We start from the raw sequence: 13,870 nt of genomic DNA, 5'->3' as shown, positions 1-13,870 counted from the left end.
GTCAAAGGTTACAGGGAGAAGGCAGGAGACTGGGGTTGACAGGGATAATAAATCAGCCTTGATCGAATGAATTTCACCACGTATGCAGGAGGGTTGAGCATGGGGCTAGTAACCCTATCCCATAAAAACCTAGAGCTACAAAACACCAACAGAAGCTCCACAGACTTAATCCTCGGAAGGAAGAAGATAAATTAAAAGACTTGGGAACAACTTAAAAAGACTGTACCAAGATAAAGAACTCTTAACTAGCTGCAGTCAGTGGCCTATGCCCCGGTAGGGGTGATGGGTTTAACAGAGCAGACTGGAAGAGCTGAACAGCTTAATTCTGCTCCTATATCTTAACATGACCACTTGGATGAGTTGCACACTCGTATACAGGCTGTCCTCTGTGTCCCCACCCACAAAGACAAAAAATGATAATCTGAACAGAGTTGAGTTTAAGGTTCAGTAGAAGTTTTACAATAATACAGAAACTTTATTCACATACATTCATCACAACCTTTAAAATAAAGAAATAACATCGAAGAAGTGGAGCAACTAAGGATTGCAGACAAGTGTCAAAAACAAGAGAGGTTGATCTCCGCTTGTTGCTGGGTGTGATTTATTAATGGGAATGGGGCAGGTAGTCACCACGCTTTCCATTCCAGACTGCTGCTTTTCATTGGGCGAAAAGGGACGGTGTGGGAAATGGAGTAATGAATATTCGTTTCATTAAAAACTATCTTTAGCCCAAATTTCCTGATGGGCGGGTAACTTGGAATAAAGAAAATTAAAAGAGATAAATAAACAAACGAACAAAATGTACTTCTGGCTCCCCTCGGCAGCTTTACATTGAGCAGCTTGAAGGTGGAGTGGTGAATCCGAGACATTCGTCATCCAGGTCAACTTTGCTGTGCCAACGATATTCAGGGCTGTGGCTTGGGACCCTTTGGCATAACAGTGATTGGCATTTTGTGGGGTCATCGGGAATATACAGTTCCGTTTTCCAAAGGCTCATCAATACAGGCTGCTGATCAGAATGAGTACATTCTCAGGACCCAGTTCCTTAGGAAGAAGCGGTGGAGAAGGTGGGGTGCAGAGCGAGATGGGGTGAGCTCAGCTCTTTCACACATCAGAGCACAGAATAGTGGCGACTTCAAAGTTATGAGTGTTGCTGCAGCTCTGTTTAGTTCATTCAGTCTAGTGACGTCAGCGAACAGAGGTACTCTAGGACCGTATGGCTGCAGGATCAGTCCAGCCCAAGCTTGCTCACCCAGCCCACAGTTCAAACACACTGTGACATCTGGCAAATGGCACCAGAATGCAGCTTGTATTTCATCTTCCTCGCTTCTCCCTCACGCTGTACTGCAGGACCATTGGTGTGGGCTGAGGGAGAGAGAAGATAAGGAGAGGGTGAAATTTTTAAATGTACTGCACTGTACTTCTGCAACAAAACAACAAATACCAAGCCTGATTTTGATTCACTTGGGAGGAGATGCCTCTAAACGCTCCTAGCATGTATGTGGAACGAGCTGCCAAATGAAGTGGTTGAGGCAGGTACAACAGTAATCTTTATAAGACAGGTGGATAGATACATGGATTGGCAACATTTAGAAGGTTGTGGACCAAACACTTGCAAATGGGATGAATTTAGATAGGGAATCTGAGTTGATGTTGAAAAGGTAAAGGGCCGTAGGAGGAGAAATCTGACAGGAGAGGACAGTAGTCCATGGAATAATGGGGAGGAGGTGGGAAACCAGAGGGAAGTGATCTCAGGTTATGAGGGTGGAGTAAGGGATAAGAGAGTCATCAGTATGAGTGAAAATAATGGGGGGGGGGAATAGAGGGGAGGAAAAAAATGCTTCTCTCATCATTCCTTTTCATCCCCTTCCCCCACACACTTACCTTTCCTTCTCACCTGGTCTCATCTATCACCTGCCAGTTTGTGCTCCTCCCCCTTCCCACAGCTTTGTATACTGGCTTCAACCCCCTTCCTCTCCTGTCCTGTCCTGTCCTGATGATGGGTCTCGGCCTGAAACGTCAACTGCTTATTCCTCTCCATGGATGGTGGTCAACCTGAGTTCCTCCAACATTTTGTGTGTGTTTAGCTCAGGATTTCCAGTATGGGCAGAATCTCCAATACAGGTGATGAAAGCAGAGATTTGGGCCACAACAACAGATCCATTTATTTCCCAAGCATCCTTCAACATTCCCAGCTCAGAAAGTAGTCATCTTCAGAGGACCCAAATCACCCAGGACATGCTCTCTTCTCATTGCTTCCATCAGGGAGGAGAATACAGGAGCCTGAAAACTTACTCAATTTCAAGATTTCCGAACAGTCCATGAACTATTAGTCCATGAGCACTCCCTCACTATTTTTTGCTCTCTTTCGGCACTACTTATTTAACTTAATTTTTAAATATATATATATTTCTTATTCCAATTGTTTTATATGTATTGCACTGTACAGCAGCCGCAGAACAAATTTCACGACATACATTAGTGATATTAAACCTGATTCTAATTCTCATATACTCACTCACCTTGCCATACCATCTCGAGAGCCAGAGTTGCTTCATGGTCATGTGCTCAGGCAGAGGCTCGTTGTCGAACAGTATCTGTACCTGCAGAAAGAAACTCAATTATATTTTCATATGGTTTGTTGGAGAACAAACTCTGCACTTGCCTCCCAGTCCTCCCTCTACACTGGCCACCCCCACAACGTACCTGCTGCAGATCTAGTACATTTATTCTGTGGCACAGAACTCTCCTTAGATGTCTGATTTCAGCCCGGACTGAGCATCGCACATACTTTTGCTGAAATGGTCAAAGAAAAAAGTAAGTTTGGCAGAAGACTGACTGAGTTCTGGCTTAGACCTTCCACAAGCTACTGACTATTGCATACACAGAACAGTACAGCACTGCACAGGCCATTCAGCCCACAATCTTGTACTGATCTTGATACCGCTTTATATTAAATGTTCTCCTCCTATGTATCATCGATATCCCTCTATGTTTAGTTGTTATAACAAAAAATACGTTTCACTTTGATATACATGTGATAAATAAAGCTAATCTATATAGTAAAAGCTAAACTTTCTATCCATGTACCTGTCAAATGCCTTTAATGCTGCTAACATACCTGCCTCAACCACTTCCTCTGGCAGCTCATTCCATATAAAGACCAACCTCTGGATGAAAACGTTGCCCCCTCAGGTTCTTTTCCTCTCACCGTAAACCTATGCCCTCTAGTTCTTGATCCTCTATCATAGGAAAAAGAATGTGTGCATTAAATACAACTATGATGTTACATATCTCTGTAAGATTACCCTCATTCTCCAGCTTAAGGATATTTTTTCTGCAGTAGGGTGTCCAAACTTGAACACAATATTCCAAATACCTATATCTTGAGCGATGAAGGCCAGGATGCCAAAAGTCTTCTTCACCACCCTGTCTACCTGTCATTTAATTTTAATCAGCACACATAAAAATTGCTGGTGAACGCAGCAGGCCAGGCAGCATCTATAGGAAGAGGTACAGTCAACATTTTGGGCCGAGACCCTTCGTCAGGACTAACTGAAAGAAGTGTTTAACTTTAAATGTCATTTTCTTTGCAGTTTAACAATCAGTTATCTGCTTGTATTTTAAGTAGCCTTTAGATACGTAATAATTTAGTATACCTCTAGTGGCTATAGAAAGTATAATTTTGAAAGCTTTGTACTACATTAGGTGAACAAATGTTTCCTTCCACTGTTTAACTTTTCACTACAGTATTGAGTAAGTAGTTTCTAATTGGTTGTCTCTTATCTATGGAATTTTTCTTATCTCATGGGTATAAAAGTAGCCATTTTATGATAGGCACCATCTTTCACTTTCCTTTAGTTTCTCTTTTTCAAGAAGAAGTCTTCTGCCCATCTGTTTCAACTTCCCTTTGTTCTATCAACTCATAACAAGATGATCACGAAGCAGCCTTGCTTCAGACTTCTAAGAGAACCTTTGATTTAAACACCAGAATCCAACACTGTGATGCTATTCAAAATGGTTATAAACATGGAAGAACTCAGACAGACTCAACAAATGCCTGGTACTTTCTTGTGCTTTCAGAACATTTCAAAAAGGACATCAAGTGCATCATAGGCACTCCAATAATTTTGCTGTCTATCTTGGCGATATTGCTTGAAAATTGAACACCAGCCAGTACTGCCAAGGAGTTCTTTGAATTTAGAGAAGATGGTGGAGGGTTCTTTAAAACGTCTCACAGCCCTGATGACAGTATTATGTCGCATTCAAGTTCCGCAATCTCTGGAATGGGGCTTGAAACCAACTTCTGATCTGTGTGACAGTTGCCACACACAAGCCCAGGCTCATGCCAGCTGTGCATTGGAGGAGGGAAAGGAGTGAAGAGTGCTTTCGTAAATTGCTTGCAGGGCAGTAATATCAACTTACACCTCAGAAAACTGACTGGGTTTGCAGATGTGTGGGAAGAAAGAAGCTTGAACATAGAACACTTCTGTATGGTACAGGCCCTTCAGCCCATAATGTGCCGACTCTTTAACCTGCTCTAAGGACAATCTAGCACTTCCCTTGCACATTGTCCTCTATTTTTCTTTCACCCATGTGTCTATCATTCCACACACCCATCAATCTCTCTGTAATCTCTCTGACATCCCCAACATACTTTCCTTCAATCACTTTATAATCACATCCCCTCACATTAGCCTTCTCCACCCTGGGGAAAAAGTTTCTGGCTGTCCACCATCTATATTTCTTATCGCCTTGTACACTTCTATAAGTCACCTCTTGTCCTCCTCTCCAAACAGAAAAGCCCAAGCAGCACAGTAGTCAGTGAAGCAGTTGCATAATGTTATTACAATGCCAGAGATCACCTATAGGGGTTTAATTCCCACTACTACCTGTAAGGAACTTGTATGTTACAATGCCAGAGATCACCCAGAGGGGTTTAATTCCCACTACTATGTGTAAGGAACCTGCATTTCTTCCTGATGCTCCGATTTCCTTCTTTATTCCAAAGTAGCAGGGTTAAGGTTAGTGAGTTGTGGGCATGCTATTTTGGCATCAGAAGTGTGGTGACACTTGTGGGCTGCCCAGCACAACCCTTGCTAATTTGATTTGACGCAAACAACAGATTTCACTGTACGTTTCGATGTATATGTGACAAATAATGCTAATCTTTATGCCTTTACCTTTCCTTTTAAGAAATGCTCTCTAGTCTAGGAGCATCCTGGTAAATTTCCAGTACACCCTCCCTAAAGCTTCCACATCCTTCCTCTAATGAGGTGACCGAACTGAACACAATAGTCCAAGTGTGGTCTAACATTATCTTGAGCTCTTGAACTCAGTCCCTGTCTATGAAGACTAACACACCATAAGCCTTCTTAACTGCACTGCAATTTCGAGGGATCTATGGATCAGCTCTTATCCCATCTGATAACATACAAGCTGATGAGACATGTTCTTTTTCTTTACAATTAAGAAAATAACGCACAAATGAAGTAGTTATGAAAGTGTGCGTTTTGTTCACCTTCAATAGTTAGGGGACTTAATTTAAGAGCCACAAGGCAATGTTGCAGCTCTATCAAACTCTGATTACACCACACTTATTGTGTTCAATTCTCATTATAGGAAAGACGTGCAAGCTTTAAGAGAGGGTACAGAGGAGATTTACCAGGATGCTGTTTGGAGGGTGGGGTGGAGGGTTGAATTTTACAATATCAATACTCTCCAACAAGAAGCAGATAATGTTTGAATTCCACTGCTTGAGGTAAGCAGTGCATGAATCGTACAGCTCCAATATTATTGACTCTACGCACGTGCTCAGTGAATGGTGGGGGGAGGGAGTACTCAGACTGCCTCCTGACAAGAGTGGGAATAATTGAATTTACTTCAATGATCTGAAAACACAGGACGGAAAAAAAAATCAATAGACCCCCATCTGCTTCAGTGTAGCGATGTGAAATGATTTGTGACCCTTGAGCCTTCAGATTAACTGCAAGCTTTGTATCTACTTCATGTTAAATATGTTTTGGATTTACTGAGAGTCTGGCTATTGGAACAGACACACATGAAAACAGCTCCTGCATCTGGAAACAGTATCAGGGGAGAGCTGACTGTGCTGACGGAATGTTCTCCGAACAACGGACCAGAAGGGGAGAGGGCTGCAGGCAAATTTCAGTAGTCCTTATGGTTAAAGACCATCTGCACCCTTTCAGCTCCCAACCATCCCAATGGTGTAAATCTCACTTTGGTCTGTATGGTGCTGAACCAGTCACTTGGAGTTCAAACGAGGGGGAATAAAGCAAGGGGAAGGGGATAGTCTAAAGGAAATTTAAGTGACAGGCTTGATTTTTAGACAAAGTGGCAGATGCTTGGAATGCATGCCAGGGGAAATGATGAAAACACATATAATAGTACCACACAAAATGCTGGTGGAACTCAGCAGGTCAAGCAGCATCTATGGAGAGAAATAAACAGTCAACGTTTTGGGCCGAAATGCTGCCTGGCTTGCTAAGATCCATCTGAATTTTTATTTTATTTAGAAATACATCATGGTAGCAGGCCCTTCCAGCCCAATTACACCATTGTGACCAATTAACCCATTGACCCCATCGTCTTTGTGATGTGGGAGGAAATTGGAACACTTGGAAGAAACCCTCACGGACACAGGGAGAATATATACACAGCAGCAGGAATTAAACTTCGGTCACTGTAACTGCACAGGGTTACGCTAACTGCTAAGCTATCATGCTGCTGTGGTGAGCCTATGATTAGCAGAACTCTATTAAGATTATTGGATCATCCAAATGGCACATTTTCTGCATAGTAATAATGGGCTGAACCTTTACCAGCTACCGTAAGGTGCTATAACACTTGTCATTCACAAGTTACTACCTCATCAAAATTGGGACTTTCTACACTTCCAGTTACCAACCTGAAGATTGGAAAGGCTGTAGATTCACTCACATTTAAACAGAGGTGAAAGTATGCCAAAGTGATTGCAGATGGATGCCTGAATCAGATCAACAAACAAACAACCGGAAGAACACAGCAGGCGGAACAGCATCTCTATTCGCTGTATGGTCGACGTTTTAGGTTGACAACCTGCGTCATGAGGAAAAGGGTAACAGACAGGGAAGATTGCTAGTACATAGAGGAAAGGGAAGACAGAAACCTGCAGGTGATTGGTAGCTTGAGGTGGAGTAAAGGATGTTGGAGGAAAATAAGCAAAAATACAAAAGCTCCCAATGCTGGACTCTGGGAACCATTAATGGAGAGGTGCTAGGCAGATGGATTTATTTAGGAGAGGGGATTTGGTGGATGAAATGTACGTGTGCTAGGTGATTGGGACTGGATTTGGGGGGCAGGGGACAAAAACAGGAGGGCTAGAGATGGATCAGACGGGGAGGAAAGGACACAAAGAGAAAGAACATAGGAGGTAAAGGTTGGAAATTTGGAAATTTGATGCTCATACCATTGGGCTGCCAATATAAGCAAGTACTGACTGATGGAATCAATGTGAATGGGTTAAGCTGGCAATAAATTCAAGTTACTTTCACCTCTGCATTTAACCCACAGAACTGCCATTTGTGGCTGATCTAATGTTGGTACACAGAGCAATAAGCAAATTGTCCTAAAGTATTTCACATGGTGATCGTTGAGGCAAAACTTGTCTCCAAGCCATAGCAAAGCAGAGAAAGCTCTATGCAGTCAATGGTCTGACCAGGATTTGAAGTAAGAGAAAGAGTCAATGCTTTAACTCAAAGATCATTCATCAGAACTACTGGAATGGAAGTTTCGATGAAGGCTCTTTGATCTGCTGGCCCAAGTTGAGAGCAAGAGATGTAAACTAAATGCAGAGTGAAGATCACACATCATTGCCATTCAAGCTCAGAGACTTACCTGCAATACTAGTTTCCCTTTCTCCTTTCCCAAAGGGGAGCTACAAAACCCAAAAAAACAAAAAAATTATTAAATACAGATTTTAATTCCAAGATGCAATACATTGTCAAGACAGAGAGGGTACAGCAGAGATTTACAAGGATGCTGACTGGACAAGAGGGTCTATGTTATAGGCTGCGTTGGTTACAATGGATCTTTATTCCTTGGAGCATAGGAGTGTGGGAGGTTACCTTATAAGTTTATAAAATCATGACAGATTCAAAGTAAATTTATTATCAAAGTACATTTGTGTCACTGTATACAACCCTGAGATTTATTTTCTTGTGGCCATACTCAATAAATCAAATAACTATCATAGAATCAATGAATGACTGCACCAACAGAGCATACAACCAGTGTGCAAATACAAAAGTAAAAAGAAAAAATAGTAATAATAATAAATAAGCAATAAATTTCATGGAAATGAGATGAAGAGTCCTTGAAAGTGAGAACATAGGTTGTGGGAACTGTCAGTGATGGGGCATGTGAAGTTATCCCCTCTGGTTCAAAAGCCTGATGGTTGAGGGGTAATAACTGTTCCTGAACCTGGTGGTGTGGGTCCTGAGACTCCTGTACCTTCTTCCTGATGGCAGCAGCGAGAAGAGAGCAGGACCTGGTTGAGTTGAGTCCCTGATAATGGATGTTGCTTTCCTGGGATGATACTCCATATAGATGTGCTCACTGGTGGGAGGGCTTTACCCATGATGGACTGGGTACTTCTGGTAGGATTTTCCATTCAAGGGCATTCGCTGTTTCCATACCAAGTTGTGATGCAGCCAATTAATATACTCTCCACCATACATCTATAGAAGTTTGTCAAGGTTTTATATGTCATGCCGAATCTTTGTAAACTCCTAAGGAAGTACCTCCCAAATCAGCAACATCTTCTTAAATCTCCTCTCCACTCTCTCCAGCTTAGTGGCATCTTTCCTATAGCAATTTATTTCAAAATACAAGAGCTCTGCAGATGCTGGAAATCCAGAGTAATACACACTAAATGCTGGAGAAACTCCGTAGGTCAGGCAGCATCTATAGAAATGAATGAACATTTAACATTTCTGCCTTCTTCAGGACTGGAAAGGAAGAGGGAAGATGCCAGAATAAATAAGTGGGGGAAGGGGAAGTAGGACCAGCTAAGTGGTGATCGGTGAAGCCAGGTGGATGGGAAAGGTAAAGGCATGGAGAGCAGAATGGACCATGGGAGCAAGGGAAGAAGGTGGGGGAGGTGATAGGCAGATGAGGGGAAGAGTGGAAAACAGATGAAGAGGGAAGATAGAAAGGAAAAATGTTACCAGAAGAAGAAATTGATGTTCACAGGATGTTCATGAAGGCTGCGCAGATGGAATATGAGGTGTTGCTCCTCCACTCTAAGAGTAGCCTCATTGTGGCAAAAGAGGAAATTCCAAATATTCAAAATAAAATATCCAAATATTCCAAACGTGCCCTCACCAATGTCTTGTACAACAGCAACATAAACATTCTAATCTCCATACTCAAAGCCCTGACCAATGAAGAACTAGGGAGCCATTCAATAGTCTTATAACAGCAGGGTAGAATCTGTCCTTGAGCCTGGTGGTGTGTGTTTTCAAGCTTTTCAGGGTTGGGTGGGATTTTTGATTATTCTGGTTGCTTTACTGATGGCAAATTAAGTTAGGTGCAAGAAAGATTTACAAGGAAGACATAGACTTAGGAGTAGAATTAGACCATTTGGCCCAAACTCTGCTCTGCAATTCCATCATGGCTGATATATTATCCCTCTCAGCCCATTTCTCCTGCCTTCTCCCTGTAACCCTTAACATCCTCCCTTCACCAAACAAGAACCTATCAATCTCTGTCTTACAAATACCCAATGATTTGTCCTTCGTTGCCCTCCATAGCAACTGATTCAACAAATTCACCACCCTTTGGCGACAGAAATTCATTTCAGTTATAAAGGCATGTATAGCTTCTCAGCCTTTTGGCTAAGATCAAGTGTAGTTATAAAGGCATGTTCCTTTATTCTGAGGCTGTGCCCTTGGATCCCACACTCTTTTACTAATGGAGACATTCTCTCCATGCCCACATTTAGGGAACATGGGTCAAACATAGGTAAATGGAAGCACATCAGGTGTGTATGTTGGTTGGCAAGGATGAGTTAGGCCTAAGGGCCTGTTTTCCTGTGTAATAATTGATAAGTAGCACCTTTAAGTAGAAGAAAAAAATAAAGCAGAGAAATGCACAAAGCAAACTTGGACAGCTATTCATCAGGGTGCTTGAAGAAAGAGGGGAACATTGAAATATTTGGAGACACAAGACTGGAGATCTTGAGCAACACACACAAAATGGTGGAGGAGTTCAGCAGGTCAAACAGCACCTAAAGAGGGAAATAAGCTGTCAATGTTTCATCACCCTGATGAAAGTTCGCGGGCTGAAACATCAACTGTTTATTCCCCTCCATAGATGCCGTCTGACCTGCTGAGTTCCTCCAGTATTTTGCATGCACTGCAATATTCAAATGTGGTTCACCCCTCGTGCAGAATCTGCAGCAGAAATGGTCACAAACCAATTTATTTTTTTTAATGCATCGCATTAAAGCCAGATTGTGGTGACCCCATATTGTTTTCTTGATTTTGCACAAAAATTTTATCCCATGTGCAATGGTTGAATAATAAGCTGATTTACATCAGCCTGCCTGAGTCAGAACAAGGTTACCCCATCTCATGAATTAAACAGCCAGCATCAATTCTCATTACTCTGATGCAAGCATTAACTCAATATTTCTGATGAAATTTGCTGCGGAGCTATTCCCTCATTACTCACCCAGTTATAGACACACAAATAATGTTTGCGACCGTGTATGGATAGAATTAAGGGTGCATTTACACACCAGCTTTCAAGAAGGGGAACTTGACCTTCTGACCAGCACTAAACTGCTATAAGAAAGATGTCATTAAGCTGGAGAATGTGCAAAGGAGAGTTACAATGATGTTGCCAGACGGCAGGGACAGAGTTATGGAGAGAGATTGAGCAGATTGGCACTATTATTGTTGGACCGTAGGAAAATGACGAGTGATCTTAGAGGTGGTATATCAATTTGTGGGCATAGATTGGGTCTTTTTCTCAGAGTTAGGAAATTAAAAAAAAACTAGAAGGCATAGGTTTAAGGTGAGAGGGGAGACTTAACAGGAACTTAAGCAGTAACTTTTTCAACCAGAGGGTAGTTAAGTATATGAAATGAGCTGGCAGAGGAAGTGGCTGAGAAGGTACATTTATATTTGAAAGGTATTCTGAAAGGTTCATGGTCAGGAAAGGTTTAGTGCAGGACTTCCCAACCATTTTAATGCCATGAACCCCTACCATTAACAAGGGTCCGTGGACCCCAGGTTGGGAATCCATGGTTTAGAGATAAATGATCTGACAAAGGGTCACTGCGAGACCCAGGAAAACATGGACCACTCTATGGATTAGACCAACTTTCCCTGGTTTAACTTACCGACCAGTCGTCCAGTGATGACTTCACAAACAAGGGTACAAGTGGGATCTCCATACCCAATGATCTCTAACCCTCTAAACCAGGGGTTCCCAACTTGGGAGTCCATGGATCCCTTGCTTCATGGCATTGGTCCATCACATAAAAAAGGTTGGGAACCTCTGCTCTGAACATTTCCTATCAATATTCTCATCTAAAAGTTTTGAAAGAATTGTAATTGTACCCGTATCTTCTGGCAGTTTGTTCCATTTACTCATCATTCACTCTGTGAAAAAGTTGCCCCTCAGGTCCACTTTATTCACTTATTTTGAAATTTTATTTTTTATTTTCTGTAAGAGCAGAATTAGACCTCTCCACCTCATTCTCCCGTCTTCTCCCCATAATATTTGACACCCTGACTAACCAAGAACATATAAATCTCCGCTTTAAATATGCTCAATGACTTGGGCTCCACAGCTGTCTGTGGCAATAAATTCCAGAGTCACCACCCTCTGGCCAAAGTAATTCCTTCTAATCTCTGTTCTAAATGGACATTCCCCTATTCTGGGGTTCCTTCTGGTCCTAGACTCACCCACTATAAGAAACATCCTCTCCACATCTACTCTATCTAGGCCTTTCTATATTCAGTAGGTTTTGATGAGATCCCTTTTCATTCCTCTAAGCGCCAGTGAGTACAGACCCAGAGCCAAATGCTCCTGGTATGTTAATCCTTTTCATTCCCAGAATCATTCTTATGAACCTCCTCTGGACCTGCTCCAATGCCAGCTCATCTTTTCTTAGGTAAGGTGCCCAAAACTGCTCATGATACTCCAAGTGCTTATAAAGCCCATGCATCATATCCTTGCTCTTATATTCTGGTCCTCTCAAAATAAAATTGCATTTGGCTTCCTTACCACCAACTCAACCTTCAAGTTAACCTTTAAGGTATCCTGCACAAGGACTCCCAAGTCCATTTGCACCTCTGATTTTTGAATTTTCTCCCTGTTTAGAATATAGTCTTTGCCTTTATTTCTTCTACCAAGGTGCATAATCATACACTTCCCAACACTATCTGCCAGTCTGCCTATTCTTCGACAGTTTCAAAGTCATTCTGCTGACTCACTGCTCCCTCAACACTCCCTGCCCCTCTATCTATCTATGAATCATCTACAAACTTGGCCACAAAGCCATCAATTCTGTCAGCCAAACTGTTGACATACTATGTCAAAAGAAGGTTTTCCAACATTGATTCTTGTGGAACACCACTTGTCACCCGAAGCCATCCACAAAAGGCATCTTTATTCCATCTCTTTGCTTTCTGCCAATCAGTCAATGCTCTGTCCATGCTGGTGACTTTCCTGTAATTCTATTACATGCCGTAACTGGCCTATAATTTCTTTTCTTCTGCCTCCTTTCTGAAAGAGAGAAGTGACATTTGCAATTTTCCAGTCCTCTGGAACCATTCTAGAATCTGGTGATTTTTGAAAGATCACTACTAATGCCTCCAAAGTCTCTTCAGCTACCTCCTTAAATCTCTCTTCTATTATTTTAAACCGGGGGTTCCCAACCTGGGGTCCACAAACTCAAAGCTTAATGGCATTGGTCCCTGGCATAAGATAGGTTGGGAACCCCTGTTTTAAATCTATGCTGTCTAGTTTTAGACTACAGGAGAAAGACCATCCACCTTACCTGTGCCCTTCATGATTTTATAAAAATCTATAAGCTCACCCCTCAGGATAGAGTTCTAAAATTAGAAGACAGATTTAAAGTGAGTGGAAAAGATCAAAGAGAACCTGATGGGCAGGGTGGTGGCATGTGACACAAGCTACCAGAGGAAGTGGTAGAGCTGGGTAAAATTACAATATCTAAGAGACACTTAGGCAGGTACAAAGGAGGGTAAGAGAGGTCCAGATGGATGTAGGCCAAAGACAGGTAAACAGAACTAGCTTAGATAGGCACTTTGGTCAGCACTGTCGAGTTGGGCCAAGAGTCCTTTTCCCTGTAGTATAACGTTGAATAGCACGGGTTGGGAAAAGGCCCTTTGGCCCACAATGTTGTGCCAAACTAACTAGGCTAATAACACCCAACCCATCCCACTCCATTCTCTTCATATTTGTGTGCCAGAGAGCCTCTTAAATGCCTCTGTCGCAGGGTTCCCAACCTTTTTATACCATAGACCAATTCCATTAAGCAAGGTGTCTGTGGACCCAAGGTTGGGAACCCCTCCTCTATCGTACCTGTTCACCACCCACCCAGCACATTCCAGAGAGCTAAGAAAATGTACATAGTAGCGCACTGAGGAATGCAGTAGAACAAAGGGACCTGGGAAGACAGATCTTTAATTCATTCAAAGTGGCATCCCAGGTAGATGGGGTCATAAAGAGAGCCTTCATAAATGAAAGTATTGAGTATAGAATTAGGATGTTATATTGAAGTCGGATAAGACCTTGGTGAGACCCAATTTGGCAGTATTGTGTGCAGTTTTGG

At 42.2% G+C, this 13,870-nt stretch overlaps 1 protein-coding gene across 1 annotated transcript in view; it reads right to left on the bottom strand.

Annotated features, from left to right (window-relative positions):
* Window positions 1-313: 313 nt before the first annotated feature.
* Window positions 314-13,870, bottom strand: part of pcgf1 (polycomb group ring finger 1) — a 57,503-nt gene continuing 43,946 nt past the window's right edge. Inside the window, exons 6-9 of the mRNA XM_063047151.1 lie at window positions 7,897-7,936; window positions 2,707-2,796; window positions 2,523-2,603; window positions 314-1,365 (exon numbers count right to left, since the gene is read on the bottom strand). Coding sequence (XP_062903221.1) covers window positions 1,315-1,365; window positions 2,523-2,603; window positions 2,707-2,796; window positions 7,897-7,936 — 262 coding nt within the window. The 3' untranslated portion in view covers window positions 314-1,314. The remainder of the gene's footprint in view (window positions 1,366-2,522; window positions 2,604-2,706; window positions 2,797-7,896; window positions 7,937-13,870) is intronic.

The sequence above is a fragment of the Mobula hypostoma genome, chromosome 4 (assembly GCF_963921235.1).
Source record: "Mobula hypostoma chromosome 4, sMobHyp1.1, whole genome shotgun sequence".
In the NCBI taxonomy this organism is placed as follows: Eukaryota; Metazoa; Chordata; class Chondrichthyes; order Myliobatiformes; family Myliobatidae; genus Mobula; species Mobula hypostoma.
The sequence above is the reverse complement of the archived record's forward strand: the minus strand, read 5'-3'. Positions and strand labels throughout refer to the sequence as shown.